Raw genomic sequence first — 25,711 nt, 5'->3', positions numbered from 1 at the left:
GCTGGTCTCTCTACAGGGAGATTTGTTTGTAGCTGAACTCTCTACAGGTGATTTGTTTGCAGCTGATCTCTCTACATGATGGTTCTTTGTAGCTGAATTCTACAAGGTGACTTCTTCTAGCTGATCTTTCTACAGGGTGATTTGTTTGTAGCTGAACTCTCTACAGGTGATTTGTTTGCAGCTGAACTCTCTACATGATGGTTTCTTTGTAGCTGAACTCTCTACAAGGTAACTGATGTCTCTACAAGGTCACTAGTTTGTTGCTGAACTCTCTACGTGGTGGTTTCTTTGTAACTGAACTCTCTACAAGGTGACTTCTTCTAGCTGATCTTTCTAAAGGTGATTTGTTTGTAGCTGAACTCTCTACAAGGTAACTTCTTCTAGCTGATCTTTCTACAGGATGATTTGTTTGTAGCTGAACTCTCTACAAGGTAACTTCTTCTAGCTGATCTCTCTACAGGGAGATTTGTTTGTAATTGAACTCTCTACATGATGGTTTCTTTGTAACTGAACTCTCTACAAGGTGACTCCTTCTAGCTGATCTTTCTACAGGGTGATTTGTTTGTAGATGAACTCTCTACAAGATAATTTCTTCTAGCTGATCTCTCTACAGGGAGATTTGTTTGTAATTGAACTCTCTACATGGTAGTTTCTTTGCAGTTGAACTCTACAAGGTGATTTCTTCTAGCTGAACTATCTCTTTCCATAGTTGCATGAACTCCCTACAAGGTAACTTCTTCTAGCTGATCTCTCTACAGGGTGAATTTTTTGTAACTGATCACTCTACAGGGTGAATTGTTTGTAGCTGATCTCTATACAGGTTACCTGTTTCTAGCTGATCTCTTGAATTCTCTTCAGGGTGACTGCTCTATTAGGATGACTGCTCTATTAGAGTATCTCGCACTTGTTGCACCAAGTTGGATTTCGTGTTATAACTCCGTGGCTTTAAGTCTGATTCTTCTACACCATTGAAGAGCCTTTCTAAGATGATTACTCCATCTATACAGCGATTTTCAAAGCATTACCCCAAGCGGTTTATCTGGTAGGCGTGGCAAGTAATAGTTCTTTATTAGCTAATCTTGATTGCGTAATTGTTACACACTGTTGGTTTTTTCGTTGTATCTTCCTGGTTTTTAGCTCGATTTCTTTCAAACCACAAAAGGTTTGAGGTTCAATAGTTAACCTATTCACCCACCGATTTTCAGCTTCTTCCCATACGCGGTTTACCCTGTAGGCGTGACAACATATTGGTGTTATTGTTCGTGAATAATCGATCATAACTCTTTTCCTATTTATCATATCCTAGCCAAAGTTGGTACAGAGATGCGCCTTTATACCCCGCTTCAGCGTGCCAACGTTCAAGGCAATCGGATATGGCGTTCGCGTTTTATAGCAGTTTTTGTAAGTGTGCGAAAAGAGGAAGAAAAATAAGAAGAAAAAAAACGAAGAAACTAAGCCAATTTTTGAAGTCGCATATCTCGGGAACGCTTGAAGCGATTTCGCTCAAATTTGGAATGTGGAGTGCTGAAGGTGGAGGGAGTGTCCACAGCAAAAATCGTCTTGTTTCATCAAGGCAGCACAGAGCTACGGAGGTGCGAAAATTGCGTTTTCTTCCTTCCTGTCAATATACTCACGGGCGTTGCGCGCCGGCTTCTTGGGCCGCACGACACACTACCGTATGCCTTGATATGTGGACTAGAGTTGTGGCCACCCGTGTTGGATTTTTCAATCGCCATTGGCTGCTTGTAAACATTATACGTATTGGTGACGTTATGGCCCACAATCGACCTTTACATGTCAGGCTATAAAAGAATTCGAGTGATCTGTGAAGTGTCTTTCCACCTATTAGGTGAGGTGTCGTAGTGGTCTTCGCCACCGGCACTTGTGCTATGCTGCACAAAACCGCAGCCAGTGTAATATCTGTATATTGCACTACGGTCGGTGCATTATAACGTATAATGCACTCGTTGTGGTCTAAAAAACCGCAACCAGTGCGTTATAAGTTATAGTGAGTTATAATGCACTCGCTGCGGTCTGCAGCAGTGCAATATACAAATTATGGCACTGGCGGTGCCTTTGAACTGCCCACGCAGAGTAGTACATATAGAGTATGTATATTAATACCATACCTGTTTCACTGCCCATATAAAAGTCTCAATAGTAGCAGTGAAATTTATCCCGTATTTCACTGGTAGCAGTGAAAAAGTTGTAATTGCAATTTCATTGGCTAGAATTTATGTTAACAATGTAGCGCCAATTAGTGTTGACACGTGTTTAGTACATAGTGACAAATTGCATAGCAACGCTAATGCACAGCATGCATATATGCAGCGAGTATGGTATTAACTGGGAATAGCATGGGTATAGCAGTGAAATTTGGGATAAATACCACTCTTGTTGTATTGGAAATGGTAAATTTCCAATACAACACTCGTGGTATTTATCCCAAATTTCACTGCTACCCATGCTATTACTAGTACATATATATATATAATAAAAAGTTGTCAGTGGTTAGGGAGGGCTAGATTATCTTGTTAGTTTCTACATTTTTGAATCATGATCAGTACCTCTTTTGGTGTCTCATTGTTGATTTTTGCCATTTCAGCAAAGTTGTGAAACCTTAAAAGCTGTTTAAATGGCACTGAATTTCTTAAACAACACCAACATAATTATTTTAGAGGCACTTAGTATGTACAAAGGTGCTATATGGCTATTTTACAGTTAGTTTGACTTTGACTCGCTTTGGTTTCAAGTAAATTTATAGTAAAACTATGAGTTTTATAGCTAAACTGATCTTGGCCTGGCATAAAGTTTAATATTTTAATCAGAAGCATGGCTGACTTCTCCAAAGGTGAGGTGGGGGGCATTGCCTCAAATGCCCCATCCTGGATCCGCCATTGTAGAGGGTCATGGTATATATATGAAGTCATAGATGTGCAATGTATAATTTCTATTGAATTGTGCCTGTACTTTTAACACTGAAGTATTGGCTCCATTAGAAGTGCTTAAAACAGTTTATTTTACCACATTTTGTTGATTATTTGATTGCACCTGTAAATCTGAAGTACTTCCGTGTGATTTAAACAAAAATGAAGACAGTGAATGCACTTGTATGGTTCCTGATCAGCTATAGGTTTATAACCCAGTTCTAAGTCTCAAAACATGCCCTAAGGCAATGAGTTTGACATGGCACCATATCTCAAATGATTTAGTATACCCTACTCAACTTCTACAGAAAATTTGGTGCTTTTATCACAAAGTGAATGATGTTATCAAAATTTGTTGCTTAGCCGCTCTACTATATGGCATAATAATTATTACATAGTGCATATTGTACATGATCTCTATATATGACTGTCTCTGGGAAAACCGGTCTTATCTGTATTGAGAAACACCGGTTTTAAATTATAGTTAGACGTCAATAACCAGGGTTCTACGGGATTTAGAAAACTCGAAGGCCCTGGGCTGTAGCGCCCGAGCGCAGCGAGGGCGCTACTAAGGGCCTGAGGGTTTTCTAAATCCCGTAGAACCCAGTGGTTCTTGACGTCTAACTTATTTAGACTACAACTCGTTATTGTACCTTGAGTTGACAGCTGCTTGTAAATGGGAAATGTATGGCTAATTACTAGAAACAAGCACTCTACACCTCCCTACATGGCGGGACCTCAGCGTGGCTGTTGCTACCCGTTTAAACGCCCATGCGTTGCCGATGTTACAGGCGCGTGCTATGTATCGAAGTACTGGACTCAGCGAGTGGACTACAACTCATTGTTGCTGTTGTTGTGCCCCGACAGCTGCTTGTAAGCAAGTAATGTAGTGTTGATTAGTACAAACAAGCCCATTACACCTCCCTCTAATTCAGTACGGCTGTTACTAGCCATTTAAACGCCCATGCGTTGCCAATGTTACAGGCGCGTAATTATCGTGTTTCGTATCGCCTCAGAGCGTGGTCTCTATTGGACATGACCGTGGCTCTACGAGATTTAGAGACCACGTTTTCAGCCAATCAAATTTCAGTATCAAACTTGTTGTAGTCTAAATATTCAGAGTGTTGTAGCTTTGCCAATGGTGGTAGCTATAAGTACCAAATTTTCACACATTTTACAACAATTTATTACCTTCCAGAATTTACTTCTTCATGCAGCAGATTATAGATTACCACACTACACAGACAGTGGGGGTGCTTATACTTCTCAATGTATGATCAAATGCATGACCAACCCAATGGGGCTTGATCACCAACATGTATGAAATAAACAAGTTTTATTTTTGCATTTTTATTGTAATTTAATTTTATGTCATGTATTTCATGTTGTACCTTTACAGTTCAGTTGTAGACACATACTGTGGTCAATGCAGTTATGTAATATACCATGTAAGGATAACAGCTAAACAGGAAACAATGCATGATTTCTACCATGGGAAATAGAAATGGCAGTATAGGAAAATAATATAGTAGAACAATTTGCCATAAATATTAGACAGCATGACCAAATTTATCTGGTATATCAGTAGTTGCGAATTCAATGCTGTTATCATTAGAAAATTCTTCAGAGCATGTAGACACCGCACATGCATTGGAGGGAGAAGCACACACTTGCTGATGATTTTACAAAGCTGGCGTATTTTCCAAGGAGAATAATACATGTGTAGCAATTGTCATTTCTAGTACTGCAATAAACCCTCTGTCTGACATTCCACCAGCAGCATTTATCAACATTTCTTCTCTTTGTTTCATCTGGATGCTGCCATTGAAGACATCTGAGAAAATTTGCTCACGTAATGCAAATAGTCGTTTGCCATTAGGTGAATAATAGCCATCACTTCCAAGTGTTCCTAAGTCATAAGCCATGAATATTTCCCATTTGTTCCTAACCTTGTCCAGAGTGGTTTAAGCTGTTTACTGTAATTAAGCAAGTACTGACTCTTGAGAGAAAAAGTAGCCCTTGGCATTTCATAACGCAAGACACAATGTGTTCTAAATAATTATGATTCCTATATACTTGTGGTTACCAATGTATTGAGAAACATAATTTTATATAGATATACCCTTAAAACTCTCATACTTGGTGAATGATGGAAGTCAACACTCGCAGAGTTGAGGAAAGAACGATTTCAATTGTATTCTCCATATATCTGTGCCCATGCCAAACCAATTTACAATTACTAAGGTCACTTATTATAGTCTCCAAATACATATGAGATAAGCCCTTCCAGTGACATTGGATGGTCTGCTTTTGCATCACGAATAAAATTTACTACTCTGACAATATTGAATTCTGCTTCGGCCACAGCACGTCTCTAGTTGCAATGTGTTCATACTTAAACAGGTTTATATTTTTTAACATCATCTTTCTCATAAGTAACAACTACTGGCTTCCTAGCTGTTCTTAGTAATGTGTACAAAACTATCACTTTACGAGAACAATTGGATAAAAACTCTTCCCATGCATGTACTAATGAACTTCCACCATGATGATGTGCCATTTTGCTCCACTTGTCTCTCATATGTGACTGGATTTGAGAAAAAGGGGTCTTCCACACACATCCGATTCTGTGAACTTGGAAGACCATAACTTAGTTTTCAAGAAAGATACAACACTGAAATTATCTCCATCCATTAGCCAATGGTGTGGTGCTCACTTCTGATCAAATTTCAAGTCAATATCATTTTCCAATCTTGAGGTATGAATTGTCAAACTTTGTAAATTGGATGTGTGTGGAAGACCTCTTTTCGCAAATCCGGTCACATACAGTATATAATAATCATGGAATTGTAATGCTTGAGTATAGTTAGTTAGTGCCCCAGTCACAACAAACATAGGGTTGACAGCAAATGATTCCGTATTTCTCATATTTAATGTCTTAGCCCACATTTGTAGCTTCCACAAGTTCCTAGCTCCATTTGTTTGTTCTTCATAATTGCTATAAATCAAAATGTGGCCATGTGATCCCTGTTCATAACTGTCGCCTTTATTATCTATAACTGGTTTTACCTGTTCATCATTAATATTTCCAGTAGAATGAGTTACTGTAACTTGGTCAGAAACATTGTACAAGCTTCCCATTGATGTACCTCGTGATTGGTTATATAATTATCATTCAGAACCAAAGTGTGGCTTTTCATTGGCACCAAATATATTGATGTTACTGTCTTATTACTCCTTGAGAAACAGATGTAATCAAAGATGATGATTACTGCAAAGGTTAATAAGGTGAACTCTCTACTGGGTGACCTAAACTATCTAAAGTTGACTTATATTATCTCTAGTTGAATTCTCTATATACCAGGTGATTTGTTTGCAGCTGAATTCTCTATTGGGTAACTGAACTCTCTACAGGGTGACTTGTTTGTAGTTGAACTCTCTATTGGATGACTGTTTGTAGCTGAACTCTACAGGTGACTATATAGCATGTGGATGAATCCCTTGATCCTTAGTAACTATTGCATACCATTACAGTGGGAACACTTATGCTCCTTAATGTATACAGTATGATCACATGTATGACCAACCTGATGGGGATTGATCACCAACATGCATGCATGCAGTCAGCTAGTTTTTTCTGTTGCGGTTTTTTATAGATACCTCATTGTTTATGTCATGTATTTGATCATGTGTTGTACTTTCACGGTTCAGTTTTAGACATATACTGTGGTGGTATACCATGCAAGAATAACAGCTAAACAGGAAAAAAACATGGTTTCTGCTGTGGGAATTACTATAGAAGTGTAGGAAAAACATAGAAGAAATCAAATTCTCATCGTATCATTAATTCTCATCATTTATGTTTGATTCCACACTCTTTTTCAAAACTTGGCTGTTTTGGTATAAAATTTATAAATAGTCTGAATAGAATTATAACTAGTCATAATATGCACATACAACTGACACAAAGTTTACAAATGCATTGATGACATCCTGTAATACAGCATAATCAAGTGGGAAGAAATTTATCTGGTATATCAGTAGTTGTGAATTCAGTTCTGTTATCATTAGAAAATTTTTCAGAGCATATAGACACAGCACATGCATTGGAGGGATGGAGGGAGAAGTACACACTTGCTGATGAATCTACAAAGCTGGAGATTTTTCCAAGGAGAATAATACAGTCAGCACGTGTAGCAATTGTCTTTTCTAGTACTGCAATAAACCCTCTGTCTGATATTCCACCAGCAGCATTTATCAACATTTCTTCTCTTTGTTTCATCTGAATGCTGCCATTGAACACATCTATGAATATTTGCTCACGCAATGGAAATAGTCGTTTGTCATCAGGTGAAAAATACCCATCACTTCCAAGTGTTCCTAAGTCATAAGCCATGAATATTTCCCATTTGTTCCTAACCTTGTCCAGAGTGTGTTTAAGTTGTTTACTACAATTAAGCAAATACTGGCTCTTGACAGAAAAAGCAGCCCTTGGAAATTTATAATAATACAAGACACAATGTGTTCTAAATATGATCCCTATATACTTGTGGTTACCAATGTATTGAGAAACATAATTTTTATATGCCCTTAAAACTCTCATACTTGGTGACAGCTCAGGTGAATGTTGTGAATGATGGAAGTCAACATTCACAGAGTTAAGGAAAGAACTGTTAATAGATTTTTTCAATTGTATTCTCCAAACTGTTGTGCCCATGCCAAACCAATTTACAATTACTAAGGTCACTTCAGTTGGAGAATAGTCTCCAAATACATATGAGTTAAGCTCTTCCAGAGACATTGGATATCCTTTTCTTACATTACGAATGAAATTTACTACTCTGACAATATTGAAATTCTGGTTCAGCCACTGCATGTCTTTAGTTGCAATTTCTTCGTACTTTCCAGGTTTATATTTTTTCACATCATCTTTTCCATAAGTAACAACTACTGGCTTCGCAGCAGTTTGTCTTAGTAATGTGTACAAAACTATCACTTTACGAGAGCCATTGGATAAAAACTCTTCCCATTGTACTAATGAACTTCCACCATGATAATGTGCCTTTTTGTTCCACTTGTCTATATCATAATAATCACTGAATCGCAATGCTTGAGTATAGTTAGGTAGTGCCCCAATCACACCAAACATGGAGTTGACAGCAAATGGTTCAATAACTCTCATCTTCAATGTCTTAGCCCACACTTGTAGCTGCCACAAGTTCCTAGCTCCATTTGTTTGTTCTTCATAGTTGCTATAAATCAGAATGTGGCCATGTGATCCCTGTTCATGACTGTTGCCTTTACTATCTATAACTGGTTTTACCTGTTCAACATTTCCAGTAGACTGAGTTACTGTAACTTGGTCAGAATCATTGTACAATAGAGATGTACCTCTTGTTTCGTTAGTATCATTTGAAACCAAACTGTGGCTTTTCGACTTTAATGTTGGCACCAAATATATTGATGTTACTTCCATATCACTCCTTGAGAAACAGATGTAACCAAAGATGATAGCAACTGAAAAGGCTATTAGACCTCCAATTTTCAACAGTGTGACAACTGTGCTTTGCATTGTATTTACAACTCGGATCCAAGTTGAATCTATGGAGACACACCAATATTACAACATTATTACTATTATCACACTGTGAACAATCATACAGTATCATGATAGTTTGCATAGTAGGAACCACACAAGTTTGGGAATGGCCCATGACAAAACATCACCAAAAACCAGCCTCACTGTTCCCTGACGATGATGAAGCAGTATTGGTTAGGTAAAACTAAGCCCAAACAAGCCTTCAGATCGACCCAAAACACTTTCAACAAGTTACTATAAAAAAATTGTGGAATTTTCTAGTGACTAACTGACTGATAAACTGACCGACTGATGCCTTCAGACAAGCGTAACTCAATAACGGCTAAGGCTACATACAGGTTTGATTTTTTCACTGTTTGACATCGTTTCAGCCAGACACGTGCCTTTTGGCATACCGCAGTACGTACAATGCATTCTTCATGGACTTACCAGTATCCTACTTTGTGTTCCATTCATCTTTGCAGGTGTCAATGCGGCAGTAGCACGTGAATGGTAATCGTAACAGACGATTTCCCTTCGTAACAGAAATCATCCGTATTTTTCATAATGGCGACTTTGATTGTAGAGGTACTTTTCAAACAGTTCTTGATCTGTAATGCTGTAAGTGTAATGGGTTCATACTTACGTTGCTGACAACGAAGCATAATAGATACTTCACTTTTCGATGATAATTGATAGCTACTGCTGCACCAATAATTGGTTGAATTATCCGTAACAGTTGATATTACGTAGCTAATTTTACCAGTATCGGTATTGGTTATGAAGCGAAATAATTTGCCGATTAACTGAAACCTACAATCAGTCATTAATGACAGCAACGAACAGGTTAAAGTAAAGAAAGCGGTGAATGTGGCAGTAAGTGACACAATATTAATAATTTATTTATTGTAACTATTTTTATAACTGTTTAGGCTTGGTTTTTTTTGCAAAAGTATAGCTGCAAGGTTATATAGCAGGCTGTGTATATTTAATGGCCGCCCACACAATTAGTCAATCACTCCTCACAAAGGGTCTGGAAAAACACTGTTTGATAAGCTGGCTTACCTGCTTTATAACTACTTGGCTTCCTATTCCATAAAAGGAGTTAGTGAAAAAACTGTAGCAAGCATTGTAAAAATCAGCCACTTACAAAACTAACTACATTGATCATATACAAATGCAATTTACAGCATAAACTTTTCTGCTCCTTCTTCCCTGTTCTGACGAATTGAAGAATATTGGTTAATATCAGCATACCAGTTACAGGAATAGGCAAATAGTTGGTATCGGTAAATGTGAAAAAAATGCATATCAGTACAACACTAATGATAGCTGGGGCGTGTGGCACCATTTCTTTCTTTTGAGTCATAATAATTTTACAAAAAAGTTAACAAACAAAAACACAAAATTTTTTGGGAATCTTTAACTAGAGTAGAGACCATAGCACATTGATAAAACAAGCTGGAGTAGTGCACAATATTAAACAATAAGAAGTGTTATATCCCTACCGTGCATTTCCATTATCATGGTATCTTGAGCACAGTAGAAATATAACACTTCTTATTGTTTTAGTGTAGTTTAAAACCACGCACTACTCCAACTTGTTTCAGTACTTTTATCAATATGTTATGGTCCCTGAAAATTCCATGTGTACTTGTGTATTAATTACAATCATCTATAAGTACTCCACCATAACCATCTCTTCTGTCCTTTCTTGTGACATTGTAATGAGGAGGAAAGATCTCAGCTAGCAGAAAAAATGTTAGGCAATAAAATGTCTGGGTCATGATCTTTAATAAAAACATTAACAGATGTTCTTCAGTTCACTATTCAGAATGGCTATGTTAAGAGTGGTTTCTAAGTTATTACTTGACTTTATTTTATATCTTGAAAGTCCAATACAGGTAACTTAGGAGAGCAAACTCCTGTGGTATGTCTTTGCAGAATTTAAAGTAGATTTTAAGATATCAAGTGAATGTGCAGATGGGTTCTGTTCCCTCCTCTACACAATTTGAATTTTATACTGATTTCTGGATTGGTTGTGCTGAGCTAACTCAGAGCACAGTACTTTGTTTGCTTAGGTCAGGTGTGATAAATAATACAGGGTGCATTTCAGCTGTTCTTGGCTAGAGGGTACTCTAGGTTTTGTAATATTGCAGCCTTTCTTCGTTGGATTCTACAGTTATCATTAGACAGTAGGCATCTTGGCTTGAACATCAAATTGAGAGGTCACAATGTCTTGAAAATATGCTACCGTAAATTGGAAATTTTCATTCAAGATAATTTAGTTTAAAAATTAGATAATTTATAGTTTAAAAAATTAACTCGATGTGTTATATTTTCGCAGACAGCCAAAGCCACAAAAATATTTTACCAGCAATTTTTTTGTATAGCAAATAATTTTGTTGGTGCTCCAGAAATGAATTCATGTGCAAGATGTGATAAAAGTTGATATACGGAAAATTGTGATGGATGCCCAACTGAAACTGGCCATGCGAGACTATAGATACATTAGTCTTTCTTCTCCAACAGTGTACTCATTCTTCATGTGCTTCGACCTCGGTTTTGACAGCTCGACCTCTAAAAAATATTTTGCAAATAGAAAATATTCAAGAGTGAAAATATTTAGCATAATTTATTTTCACTGATAGAGGCAACAACGAAATATTTTTACTGTCGAATATTTCCCGATCTATGGTATATCTCAAACCTTGTGTGTTTGCAGTTGGTCAGCATTATAGACTCGCACAAATGCTCTGAGAACCAATATCGCTGCCAATAGTTTGCATGGCAAATATGAGTACCATTATTTGCAATAATGAAAAGCCTTTTTGTTCACTACAAACAAATAGAAAGCCTCTCTATACTATTCCATAAAAGCACTAAGTTACGAGAAACCATACGACTCCTCGTGTAAGTACTGCTATTTGTGTCAAAATATTCATACCCAGATCTTCTGAAAATGGTAGCTGTTACACTTTAATAATAAAGAACTGCACCACAGGAAAGCTAAACTGATAATCTGTGTATACTAGCCATCTTGATAACTAATCAATACATGGAGTAATCTAGACAAGGGAGTTTTTATGTATTAAAATATTTGTGGTGCCTAATTGTCTGGGTTGTGTAAGAGGCCACACCAACCAAAGGTAAACAAGTATAATTGTGCCTTATAGCTACATCACTTCTGTTTTCTCTAAAAAGCATTAGAATATGCATCATGCAGTAGCTATACACCTGTAGTTCTATTTTACACTTTACAGGTTATATATATACAATAATCGGATCGATATAATTGGTATCAGCTCTTTTAGGTACAGATTAATCGGATATCGGTACAAATGAAAAATCCTTATTGGTACACCTCTACAGTTATTGGTTGTTTGTTTCTGTGCCTGGAATTAAGATGTGGATATTGATCCTGGTTGATCTGTGTATATGGTGAGCGATGCTATTTACTTTAAAGCAATCCTTTAGAAACAAAACGAAGAGCACAAATGCTATTTAGGTAGTAAAGTTTTGCCTTAATTGGTACCTTCAGCTGTTGTCATGGTACCACAGTGTTTTCAACTGTGATCACTTTGGAAGTGGTCCTGGTGGTTGTTTTTTCACAAAGGCAGTAGTTTACAGGAAACATTCTGTAGCAAAGTTGTAGATAATTTAAAGCTCGGAAGAGTAAGCAGACATTTCACAAAGCAACTCAAACAACCGGCTTTTAAAGTTACTATCATTGATATTGCACTTGACCTCAGTCTTGCGTAATAGCAATGATATATTACCAACCTTGTATCAGGAGTACACCCACAACATGCATACACAATAGCAGGATATGCAGTAAAATTTTATACATGGTTGAATGTTTAGCTGAAAGTCTAGACCTGCACCGATTATGCCAGTGCATAATAGGTAGCCAAATCATTGCCAGCATAATAGGCACAATTTTTGTGCATTGATTATCAGAGAAACTGAAAATCTGAATATTTTGCATGATGCAGAATCAGGGATAGTGTGCAAACACTGATTTACAACTACCTGTGAAGGAAAGACTAGTTTAAGATTGGTACACTCTAATAAAACAGTTACAGTAGGACCTTCATTATCCGAACACCTGTGTGCCAGCTGAATCACAAAAGTGTTCAGATAAGTGAAATTGTTCGGATAAATGAAGCCCATTGATTTATATACAGAGCTCTGTTGAACTACTCTAATAGAACATACACCTGTTGACAAAATACTCTAATAGAACAGTCACCGCTACTGTTCAGATAATCGAGGGTCCGGATAATTGAAGTTTGGATAATCGAGGTCCTACTGTACCGCATGTTGAAATAATAATATCCTAATAGAATGCATTAGATACGCTAATAGAACAGTCAAGACAAAATTTCATACAAGCATATTTGGAACGTAATGGGACACAACTGGGCATAATTGCATAATAGAGAAATTTTGGGGCACTGCTCAAAAGCATAAAAGGAAATTTTAAAAGCATACTACACTATAGGTAGCTGGGACTACATATAGACACCTGGTTTTTGAAGACATAACATATATATTAGTATTTATTTAAAAAATTGTTATTTTTTAAAATGATGTAGGAATCTACGCAATAAAAAAGTAGTGAAACAAGAGATGAATGATGGTACTACAGCATAGCTTGATGGGAAAGTCCCTACTTTGGAACTTATCTAATGTGCCAAAGTAGGGACTTTCCCATCGAGTTATGTTGCAATACGTACCATCATTCATCTCTTGTTTCACTACTTTTTATTGCATAGATCCCTAATTCTTTTTAAGTACTAGTTTTTTTTGTTTGTTTTTTGTAGGACAGCTAGTTACAGTTTAACTTGTGAGCTAGCTATTAAGTTCCTGTACAGCTTATTAAAGTATGTACTGTGCCAAAATTGGAAGCACATAGGCCTGCATGGCTTACCTTTGATTGTAGTAGCAGTGGTGCTCAGATCTATGACCTGTGTCAGTACAATGGTCCGCATTCTATTCACCCCGGCCAGAAGTTGTTCAAGTGAACAGGCCCTTTCAGTTGTCTGGAGCTTAGTCTCGACTAACAGGATGAAGTAATGCAATGTCCACTCAAGTAATATCCAATCACTCGCTGATCTCACTGTTCGGCACTGAGTAACTGAGTCAGTGTGTTCAGAGGAATAAGCCATTGAGTATCAGTCCGTCTATTAAGTAAGAAATCTCTTGAAGATAAAAGGAAAGACAAGGCGCACAGGGTATACACTTGTTGGAACCCCAAAAGGCACATCCCACCGGTGAGTTTGTTGTTGTGGCGTAAAATGATGACTGTGTGTTGCTTCTTTTGGGCTCTAGGCTTGCGACTGTGGTCAGTGAGTGAGACGAAATTTCAAGTTTTGGAGGTTTTTTTAAAGATTCTATATCCAGTCACCGGTAAGTGTTTTCTTGTTTTTAATGCTGTATTTCATGTAAGATGGAATAATATTATCCTGTAAAGGTGATTTTGTGGCATAAGATGTCTCTAGGATGATTTTTAAAGGTGGAAGTTTAGGTGGCGTAAGTCATTTTCAGGGGATCCCTACATAAACGGTACTACCATACTGTCTGATACTAGTATTTTTAAAATTGTTAATTTAAAAATGAAGTAGGTATCTATGCAATAAAAAGTAGTGAAACAAGAGATGAATAATAGTATTACAGCATGGCTCGGTGTACTTTAGAACAGTGGGAAAGTCCCCATTTTTAAATTAACAATACTAGTTCTGAAATCCAACTCTGAGGGGGCCTACACTCGTCAGAACCCTAAAAGGCACATCCCACTGGTGAGTTCGTTATTGTGGTGTAAAATAGTGGCCGTGTGCTGCTTTGTTTGGCCTCTAGGCTTGTGATTGTGGTCAGGCAGTGAGAGAGGCATACCAAATTTCAAGTTTTGGCGATTTAAAAAATTTCATATCCAGTCACCAGTAAGTGTTTTCTTGTTTTTAATGGTGTATTTCATGTTAGATGGACTAATATTATTCCATAAAAGTGATTGTGGCGTAAGATATCTCTAGGATGATTTTTGAAGGTGGAATTTTCATTGGCGCATGTCATTTTTGAGGCGATCCCTACTTAAGGTGGCACTGAACCAATTAAGTCCAGCTGCACAAAACAAATTTGTTTTAACCCACATAGTTAATGAGATATTTTAGGTTGGCCCAAAGCTTTGCTAGTGTACAATTTAATCTATGCCTAAAAAGCTGTTGTGATAGCCTGTGATGCTTTAGTTTAGCATACCATGTTTCATGAAACAACATGCCTTTATTTTTATACCTATGTAACTCTGATATTTCAAACCGATTATTAACATAACTCGGCCATTGAATCACTTAGCGCTAAGTCCAACCATTTCTCACCTTAATTCACCAGAACAAGATTCTTTCTGCCATTTTTGTTTGTCTCAGAACAAAATCTAATAAACCATGGGACTTGCCTGACATCAAGGAGTCTGATTAACCAAATTCCATAAACTAAAATAAGGGGAGGCTATGGTGGTTTGTTTACAAGGTCATATAAATTTTACTGAAAATGGGCAAAGCATAGTGGAATCTGGTAAATTTGACATTAGTTTTAATATGGTGTGGGATTCAAACCAGACCAGATCCTTTTTTCTCCCCACCCAATGACAAAGAGAAAAAAAGTGGTCTAGCCATGCGAGACTAGTATAGGGTCTGGCCAAGTGAAACTGTATATTACCAGAAAATTAGTTATTAGTGAATGGTCTATTAGAGAATTTGATCATGCATTTCTTGAAATTGAAGAGAAGCATTATATCATAGAAGTCTACTGTACTAATGTCTATTAGAAGACTATAAAATGTCCCACACATGTTAACAAATTCATTGATCCTATGAATCACATTAAGGGAATTTTTGACAAATGGTATTATTTTATGGGATGTTGTAAAACATGGAATGTGGAATGGAATGTTGGTATGTTCTGATGTTGACTAATAAATTGGTTATGCTATATGGAATGCCTTCAGTCACTAAAATTGATAGTACAGTGTGTCCTTGCGCCCTTAGGTAAGTGACAATGCACTCTAGTATTTGTGCAAAGGACATCTGCTATGCAGATTTGTTCTGAACAGCTACTCATCATATAAAAGTGCTACCAACCACCTATGATAGAGGAGGGGCAACTAGAGCAATTTTTCCCTGCCCTGGCCTGTTAGGGGTTTCAATAAAGTGTACTGTAAGGACCCTACTTTTATTTTCTACCCCTTGTCCCTGTTGGCCTCCTCTCAGATCAGACTCGCAGATAGATCTGATGAAATAAATATTCCTAGTTGACTGTCTCCACAAACCACACTGGCAGGGTAGAAAATAAATAGGACCCTCGTACAATATGGAAAAGTACACCAAAAACCGGGCCAAAAACATTTTTATTAAGGCCTTAAACATACCAGGGCAGGAAAAGAATGCTCCAGTTGCCACCGGACAATCAATTCAGTATCCCAAAACAGATGGTTGCTCTATAGACTTTTCATGAATATGATTAAGCATAGCCAATTTATTAGTCAAAATCTTTAAACAAAGAAACATTACCATTCTACATTCCATGTTTTCCCTTATTTTACCATCTTTTCCACGAAAGCCATATATGAATACGATTTAATAGCATTTGTAAGGATTTAATTATGTACATAAGCACTGCTTAACGACAATGTATAAACTTATAAGGTTTCTCTCAAGTCGTACTGGAATAAAATGCTCTAAAATACGTAGAACAGTCTCCAGATTTCTGGATATGGTAGTCTCGGTTTGCGTGGTGGCGAAAAGTTCGGTTTCCGCCAGGCTGGGTGCCACATAAACCGTCTGGCATATGAGACTCTAGGCGAGACTAGTGAAATTGTTTCAGCTACTTCTATCTTCAAAATATTAAATTTGCTTGGTTGTCAATTCCTTGGATGGCAGTTCAAAAGCAATTTTCAGCTGCAACGATGTGGAATCGTCGAGGAAATTGTATGGAACATTTTCAATACGTTACGAGAGTCCCAATATTTAGGTACTTTATAAACATTTTGTATGCAATATCATTTTTTACCAAGTTTTACTTGTGCATGAATGGACAACAGGGGATCACAGAATCCTCAACAGGAGCACAAGTGTGGAGTCAAATATTTATCATTTATTTATTACATAGTTATACAACGGACACGAGTGCTCTGCCTGATATAAACGCACGAGCCTGAGGGCCGTCAGGCCTGAAGGTAAGTGCGTTTATACAAGCAGAGCACGAGTGCACGTTGTATAACTGATATGTACCACTTACCTAATAGGTGGGGAGAGTCTCACAAGACAGCTGTAACACTTATAAAGGCCAGGTTTCTAACATCGATTGTGGGTAACCAAGCTGAACGTTGTGATGACATTCCCTCTACAGTACTGCAGCCACCTGAGATATTGAAAGCTAGTACGCTATGGGTTATAACATTAATCTGCATTTGCTGTTCGACTCAACATGTAGTGCTCAGCATGCCAGCGTGATCATTCAATCGCCATATAGACTAAGTGCCAGACTAATCGCCATAATGATTCTCTCAAGCGGAAAAAAAAGCAGCTAATAGATGGTTTAAGGAAACAAAACCTAACTACTAAACGATACTAGTCTAATTCTTACTATTCACACTGGTTAAACTCGAATGTGGTGTGGCTTTTTCGATCGCCATTGGCTGCTTGGTAAACATTATACATATTGGTGATGTTATAGTCCACAATCAACCTTTATATGTCAGGCTATAAAAAAATTTGAGTGATCTGTGAGGTGTCTTTCCACCTATTAGGTGAGGTTTTGTAGCGGTCTCGGCTGCCGGCACTTGTTGTGTGTTACTGCACAAAACCGCAGCCAGTGCAATATCTGTACATTGCACTGCGGTTGGTGCATTATAACTTATAATGCACTCGTTGCGGTTTGCAAAACCACAACCAGTGTGTTATAAGTTATAATGCACTCGCTGTGGTCTGCAGCAGTGCCATATACAAATTATGGTACTGGCAGCGCCTTTGAACTACCCACGCAGAGTGGTACATTACTGTACAAAGCCTCCTAGTATAGTATAAAAGCACAGGTAAAAGTTAGCTAATTTGATTAGCTATATACTCATACCCTGCTAGTTTCTCTGTTCTAGTGTTATACATGATATCATCATTTAGAGAAAATTCGAATTTTTAATTGAAGAAGGAAAAAATGAGTGTAAACAGGACTTTATTCTTGTTGAAATCTTATTTGGTGACCTCAGGTGTAGTGATCAGATGAAACCGGTATAAGATAGGTATTGGCAGGTATGTCGATAAGGTTGTGTATGATCTTAAATATGGTGATTGCTTTTAGTTGGTTTCGATGATTTACCATAATTATTGTGGCTTCCAGTTTAGTCTTTGTATCATTTCAGTAAAACTTGAAACGGGAGAGTAATTATTAAAAACAAACCTTGCAGCATGCTTCGGGGCTAGTGTTGCCATGATAATGGACAATATCCGCAGTGACGAAATTTGATGTCATAATTGACAAAATGGCCGTGTTAGTGTGGGGGCTTCAGAGGTTTTAGCACACAGTATTCGAAATGAATTTTGTCTGTAGTTTTCTACACTTGGAACCACGAGATAATAAAGGTAAGAAGTAGTACATGTACCGTGACGATGTAAAACACGTTCCAACAAGAAAAGCAGACCAAAAATTTTAAATTCGGACACAACTAGGCTTATCTGTATTGCATTATATACTATATGCCTCACCTTTGCCCTTTTTCGAATTTATAAACGCTATTATAGGGAAACACTACCTCGCCCAATACCTCCCTGTACAAAGTCCCCACACTAGTACGGCCATTTTGTTTTGTGACATCAGAAAACGTCATTGTGGATATTGTCCATATCAATACATCGATAGAACCGATATAACAAGGTGGTGATATGATATGATACAGCCAATCAGATATATTGATGGTTGTGGATGTGTGAGCATGATAGGGGATGTGGGGAAGGCCAGAAATATGGTATTTGGCAATTAATTAAGTTATGTGTTGATGACGTAGTGTGGTAAACAAGCCAACCCAAAGTACACTGGGAGGTTTAAGATTTCTATGCAGTACCAGCCACTTGTCTCAACTGTAAAGCAGTAGCAAAATGTTATAACCTGATAAATAAGAGTAGCTTTTGCTTGTGGCATACATCTAACTTAAATTTTAACATACAATGAAGAGTATGTATATGTTTGTCTTGCAAATGCTACAGATAGTGCTATATCGTGATATATGTTCATATCATGACATAAACCTTGGAATATAAAGTTTTTTCTACATTGTGGCAGCACTACTCTGGAATGATTCAATAAGAGATATGTCTTTATCTGTATGTGGTTCCCAAACGACACAAGAGTGTTCCAATATTGATTAAATTAATGATTTGTAACAGTTTGCTTTGACTGATGGAGGGCAATATTGGAGGTTGCGCTGTAGGAAACCTTTGACTCTGTCGGCTTTGTTAGAGATCTCTTTAATATGCTGTGACCAGGAGAGTTCTGAGCCAATAACCACTCCAAGGTATTTGGTAGTAGAGCAGCATAGTACCAAAAAATGAGCATTTCGTGCACTTTGTGATACAATTATGAAACTTTTGACCTTCTGTGACCTTTACAGCCACTTTGTCATTGAAAATTAATCATTCTTTATCTCCCTGAGGCTTTTTTTACACTATTAAAACATGGTATCAAATTAAAGGTGTTGATCTAAGAACTATATTGACTTTTGTTTGAAGTTACATAGCATCTCATTCCACTACAAAGTTATGATCATTTTTATAAGTCATAAAATTCTTTGCCCTTGGGGTGTAAATTACTAATGGGCAAGTAATTCATAGAATTTCATGGCTAATATAAATGATCATAACTTTGGAATGCAATCTCCTATTGACTTCAATTCAAATAAACGATAAAAGCCGAGTAGTTCATTATAGCAGCACTTTTAAATTTGAAACTGTGCAAAATGATGCCTCAGGGAGATAAAGACAAAAACGATGAATTTTTAATACAAAAATGGCTGTAAAGGTCACCAAAGGTCTAATATGTGATGGCTCTATATCAAAAATATATGCCACAAGGTGCACAACTCAGTTATATGGAAAGTTTCATAATTGTATCAAAAAGTGCACAACTATCGCACTAAGCTGCTCTACTATGGGTGTGAGTTACTTCTCAGATGACTTGGTTGTGTAAAAAGTACTGAGTATATAATAGGATTTGTTTTGTTGGTAATTCTTAGAAATTCATAATACTGCAATAGTCATCGTAGCCATCTTCGTTCGCCTTGATAAGTCAATCTAATCCAAAACAGCCAAGCTGTAAAAAAAGAGTGTGGCACTCAGATAGGCTATGGTGAAAAAAGATGTGAAATCCAAGGTGGCAGCCAAGAAATGTCTGTGATGATAGGTTAATGGTAAAAATTTTAATAACGACAATTCAGGTGAATTTGTTGCCACTTGGTCTTGGCACAAAATTCACCTGAATTGTTGTTATTAAAATTTTTACCATTAACCTACCATCACAGTCATTTCTTGGCCGCCAACTTGGATTTCACATCTTTTTTCACCATGGCCTTTCTGAGGGCCGCACTCTTTTTTTACAGCTTGACTGTTTTGGATTAGATTTCACTTCTTTTTGTATTTGTATACCCCAAATAGGCCGAGTTTGGGGCTTTTTAAACCAGGCGCATTCCCACAGCCGACCGAAGGCCGGCTGTGGGCGTGCGCCTGGTTTACTGAAATTGTTTTCATAAAAGTGTGTGTGTGTACCTATCTACCTATCTATGTTTGTCCGTACGCACCCACGTGAGCAAAATCGTTTAATAACGGTAAAAGCAGCTTGTACGTAAGAAGTAAAAGTGAAATGAAGTCTGTATTAAACTTCTGCACAGGTGAACTTTGCTCTGAGGTGGTTTCTTTTCGGTGGACTGAAATACGGGTGTGGTGACTTTCCTCAGACTACCTTCCCCTTGAGGTTTTCAGGCATTTAGCAACTGAAAAACAACGGTGCAGGCCTCGTACACTACCAGGAATAGCCTATCGCTTCGAGTTGAAAGGGGGCATATCCCTTACATACGCGAACGAAAATGAAGAGCAGCTTTGAGGCTTTGTCGAGAGAATTTGTGAGAAAAAACACATTAGTCACACTATAAAACAGTTTAGAAGATAGTTCTGTGCGTAATATGTTGGTAAAAGCAGTTTGTTTACCAAACGCTTCCTTAGCAGTGCATAGCAACGTAATTGAACGAATTAAGAATATTTCATGAATTACGAAATACGAGAATTGGCTAATAATATTATTGCACAATCCAAAACTACCCTATTGTAAAGTAGTAATACATAGTTGGTTAATTCATAGTAGTATATACTGTCTATAGTTAATTCCAGATGAGTTAGCTAGCTGCATAGCGCCTGGTTTTTAGAAGTAGCACAACATCAACTTGTTTTCTTTACCATAGGAAGAAGAAAAAGAAGATTTTAAATACTTTAATTTAATCAGTAAATGTACTAATTATATTATATAATACATACAGTTATTACATGTCAATTATTCCCTACGGATAACTTGTTTGCAGCTGATCTCTCTACTGGGTAACTTGAAATGTAGCTGAACTCTATACAGGGTGATTTGCTTGTAGATGAACTCTGTACAGGATTCTCTCTACAAGGTGACTTCTTCTAGCTACAGGGTGATATTTTTGTAGCCGAACTCTCTACAGGGTGATTTGTTTGCAGCTGAACTCTCTACATGATGGTTTCTTTGTAGCTGAACTCTCTACAAGGTGACTTCTTCTAGCTGATCTCTCTACAGGGTGATTTGTTTGCAGCTGAACTCTCTACATGATGGTTTCTTTGTAACTAAACTCTCTACAGGATGACTTGTTTGTAGCTGAACTCTCTACAGGGTGATCTGTTCGTAGCTGAACTCTGTACAGGATGATTTGTTTGCAGCTGAATTCTCTACATGGTAGTTTCTTTGTAGCTGAACTATCTCTACAAGGTAACTTCTTCTGGCTGATCTCTCTACAGGGTGATTTATTTGTAGCTGAACTCTCTACAGGGTGATCTGTTTGTAGCTGAACTCTCTACAGGGTGATTTGTTTGCAGCTGAACTCTCTACATGATGGTTTCTTTGTAGCTGAACTCTCTACAAGGTGACTTCTTCTAGCTGATCCTCTACAGGGTGATTTGTTTCAAGATGAACTCTCTACAGGGTGACTTGCCTGTAGTGCTGTACCCCTACAAAATTTTTGTCACCAGTTAATTGCCTACCAATAATTGGCAATAACCAGTTAATTGGTTTGTTTGTATATTGGCAGACATAACGTGAGTCAACAAGCCTGCTGGAAGGTTTAGGGTGTTACCAAAGTGACCATCACCATCCTGTCTAGCAATAACAGTTATTACAATCACATATTTACACATTCTTTGAGGTTATGTTATGATGTTAACACTTGTCAGCAGGGGTAATTTATGGTTTAGCAAGTGGGTGGGCAATAACCAGTTTAAAGGTTTCTTCACCTGCTATTGGCTATTGGCTGACCTAGACAACACTGGTTAATAACCGGTTAATTGGACACCAGTGTACAGCACTACTTGCCTGTAGCTGAATTGTTTATCAGATTAACTGTTTGTAGCTGAATTCCCCACAGAATAACTTGCAATGTAATATAATTTGATAATGGAGTAAGTTATAAACGTGCTGAATGCTTTATTAGGGTAACGAGAGAGAAAACCATCATCAAGATGTTTAAAAGACAAATACAGTTACGATACACCTCAGACACATGCGACTACACTAATGTACAAAAAGCACAGTATAGGCATGGCAAGGAAGATACAAAAATAAAGGATACAGGACAGGACAGGACAGGACAGGACAAAACACAACCACAAACACAAACAAGGTTAACATTTCACATGTTCCAATTGTCACAATCGCGAGCCAAAATAGCCAAAAATATTCTTTGGGATGAGTTAATTGCCTGCTGAGCAGCTTTATCTAATACAGCTCAACAAACTGCTGTAGACTGCTGAATAGCTGTTTGTAGGGCTCTGATGGACTCTGAAAGATAATGTCCCAAACAATCAATTTCGATAGTGAAGTACAGACTAGCATAGCCCAGGCAATCGAACTCTGATATTTGTTCTATTAGAGTATCTCAATCTCAAATTTGCTACATGTAGTTGCGATTCAAATCATAACTCAGTGGTTTGTAATCTGATTCTTCTGTACTGCTACAAGGACTTTCTATGATGATTATTCCAGCTACATACTGATTGTCACCTCATTGCTCTAAGTGGTTTACCTGGTATACGTCAAAACTAATAGTTTTTAATTCATAAAATCGATCGCTTAATTTGACACAAGTTAGGTTTTGTATCATATCTCCATGGTCTTTATCTCGATTCCTTTCAAACCACAAAAAAGGCACTCCTACAATGGTTACTCCATCTACGTATCAATTTTCAACTCATTCCTCCAAAGGGTTTATTTACCTTGTAGGTGTGACAGACCTTCGACCTTATTTTATGCAAACAATCAGTCACAACTCTGTGAATGTTCATCGGATTCCTACCAAAGTTGGTACGGAGATCCGCCTTAATGAGCCCTTTAAGTGTGCCAAATTGCAGCCCGGTCCGAGCACGCATTCATGTTTTGTGGCGGATTTTGTGAAGTGTGCAAAATGAAGAAGAAAAAACGAAGAAATTAAAATGAAACTTTGTTCGTTCGTATCTTGGAAATGGCTGGAGCGATTTTCTTCAAATTTGGCATGTAGACTTCCCTAACTGGCTGGCACTTCTGTAGCAAATTTGGTTCCAATCGGATTAGGGATCACAGAGCTACATAGGTGTGAAAATTGCGATTTCTTTCTTCCTGTTAACATACTCATGGTGTGGCACAGCTTTTTGGGCCGCACAACACACTACCGTGTGCCTTGATAATTCCGATGGAAACGAAATATCCGATTTCTAGATGAGTCCAGATTTCAGGATTTCTAAATATTTAATGGAATTCTAATTGGATTTCTCAAATAGTGTACGAAAGTCCCAAGCCATTGGTGACCCTCGGGTGCACCACAGTGCACCACTTGTGGTACCACTAGTGTATAGAGTGTTTACAACAGTTTCCTAGCAGACTGAAAACAGAGAGCCGTTCAACAAAACCTTAACACAATGGAGACATCTCAAGGGAATTTCTCAAGGAATTTCTTGTGTTAAGGACATGCTTGATACTCCTGGACAAGCTTCATTACTCAGTGTGCTGGGAAAATACCAAGAGGCTACTGAGTGCTGCCAGTTTCCGGGGCCTTGCACAAGTAGCTACGTAGGTTACAATAATACAGGTAATTCAGAACTCAGTGCAGATAAATTACTTACGTATGTGCCCTTGGATGATGCAAGGTTGCACATTTTAACTGCACCGGGCCAGTTATTAGCTACAAGTGTCATGTGTGCACTGTTCTTCGTACTTCTTGGTATGAATATAATAACTGCTCCATGGTGAGTGCTGTACAAACACTTGTGTGAAGGTCTGGAATAATACTACAAGCTGGGATAATACTACAAGCTCAAGTGTCGTAAATAGATTTGATCAGATCTACAAGTAGACTAGATACCAAGAAAATCTATATGTGCATTCTTACTTTCAGTGATATCAGATGGACTGGTTCACAGGTTGTGCAGTTTGTAAGAAGTGCTGTTTCACGATATACATGAATAGTTCAAAATACATCAGCTGATTACTGTCTAGTTGTAAGAAATAGCTTAGTGAATTATTATGCTGGGATTCATATCTTTACCAGAGCCATGCAGTCTGCAACCTCCGTTTAAGTGAGGTACACAGTACAATATACATCAGCAGCAATGATTACTTCTGATCTTTAAAATGCTGTCATGTTCATGTGTCCTTATTCATCACTATCCTGACGTCAAAATGCACGAGAAACTAGGGCTGGGCAATATTATCGTTTTAGTGAAATGCCATTTTAGTATCACGATCGATACTAAAGCCACTATTCATGATACTGAATAGTTCACGATAGTTACAAATATGTCAATCATAGCTGGTGCTATATAGTATTGCTCAGTATTCCTGCAGGAAGTCTTTAAATGTAGCACCAAACTAGCCACTATCATCCTTGTTTACAGTATCAGTTATTGTAACACATGCTTTGAGGTTATGTTATGGTGTTCACATCTCTCTGCAGGGGTAACCAGGTTGTGACTTACAAGGATTCTTAGCCTAGTACAGCATAACAAATGGATTTTAATGACAATAATGTACAGGCATGGATGATATCACGATTGTTAAATAACAAAATATCATGATATCGATATTTTCAAAATATCGCGATATAATCGCTCAGCCCTACGAGAAACCCACTAAAAGTTGACTTAGGAAACATGGTGTCTGTTTATACAAGCCTATAGAACTAGAACAATGCCATTCTAAACGAAGATACTCACGTGGCACTATTCTCGAAGCAGCTCTCCTTAACTTTTGTCTTTAAACTGAATGACCTGCTCTAGGGCAACAACTTCATACAATTCCCTGAAGTATTATTATTCATGTACACAATGTTCCAGACCTTTTTTGTGTTTAGACTAATTAGTTTAAGGTGAAATTCCCATAGTCTTGGTAACTGGTGAATCACACAATACATTATGCATTGGGCAAAATGACGAACTGGGGCCAGAAACTGTGCTGGGCCCACGTATCCACTGCAGCTACTGCATGTCCCTTTCAATATTAATGTATTGATTACTAACCAAATAAATTCACATCATAGAATCGCAAAGAATTTTTAATTTGACATGTCCCTTAGATTCTTAAGTTCGCCTAAATACCGTAACAGGCCCGTACCAATAGGGGGTTCGGTAAGCGGTTAGGACGAACCGCACCACTTTTAACAATAGTTTTATGACTAGTTATACGTAGCTAGAGATATGTACGACATTACTTATGATTAAATATTAATGAATCATGATTGATATTACTTCTCACCTTAGAATTATTCTTTTGTGTGATTCTCCTGAGCGAGTTAGTCTCGTCCTCGCAGACCCATTCTCCGGGGTGGCGCTTATCGATTATAAGGGGCGCTTATAATCTCTAATCGATAAGCGCCACCCCGGAGAATGGGTCTGCGAGGACGAGACTACCGGGG

The 25,711-nt window shown here is 37.7% G+C and overlaps 1 protein-coding gene across 1 annotated transcript; it reads right to left on the bottom strand.

Annotated features, from left to right (window-relative positions):
- Nucleotides 1–6,788: 6,788 nt before the first annotated feature.
- LOC136255368 (uncharacterized) lies at nt 6,789–25,640 on the bottom strand. Its single transcript, XM_066048124.1, has 2 exons — nt 25,552–25,640; nt 6,789–8,528 (listed from the first exon to the last, which is right to left on the bottom strand). Exon 2 carries the CDS (start codon nt 8,497–8,499, stop codon nt 6,937–6,939), a length of 1,563 nt encoding a protein of 520 aa, XP_065904196.1. The 5' UTR covers nt 8,500–8,528; nt 25,552–25,640; the 3' UTR covers nt 6,789–6,936.
- Nucleotides 25,641–25,711: the final 71 nt, after the last annotated feature.

This window comes from Dysidea avara, chromosome 1 (genome assembly GCF_963678975.1).
Source record: "Dysidea avara chromosome 1, odDysAvar1.4, whole genome shotgun sequence".
In the NCBI taxonomy this organism is placed as follows: Eukaryota; Metazoa; Porifera; class Demospongiae; order Dictyoceratida; family Dysideidae; genus Dysidea; species Dysidea avara.
Note: the sequence above shows the minus strand (reverse complement) of the source record. Positions and strands in the feature narration are given on the sequence as shown.

Excerpts from the sequence above, each read along its gene's own strand:
- LOC136255368 (XM_066048124.1), bottom strand. The coding sequence starts at position 8,499 with ATGCAAAGCACAGTTGTCACACTGTTGAAAATTGGAGGTCTAATAGCC.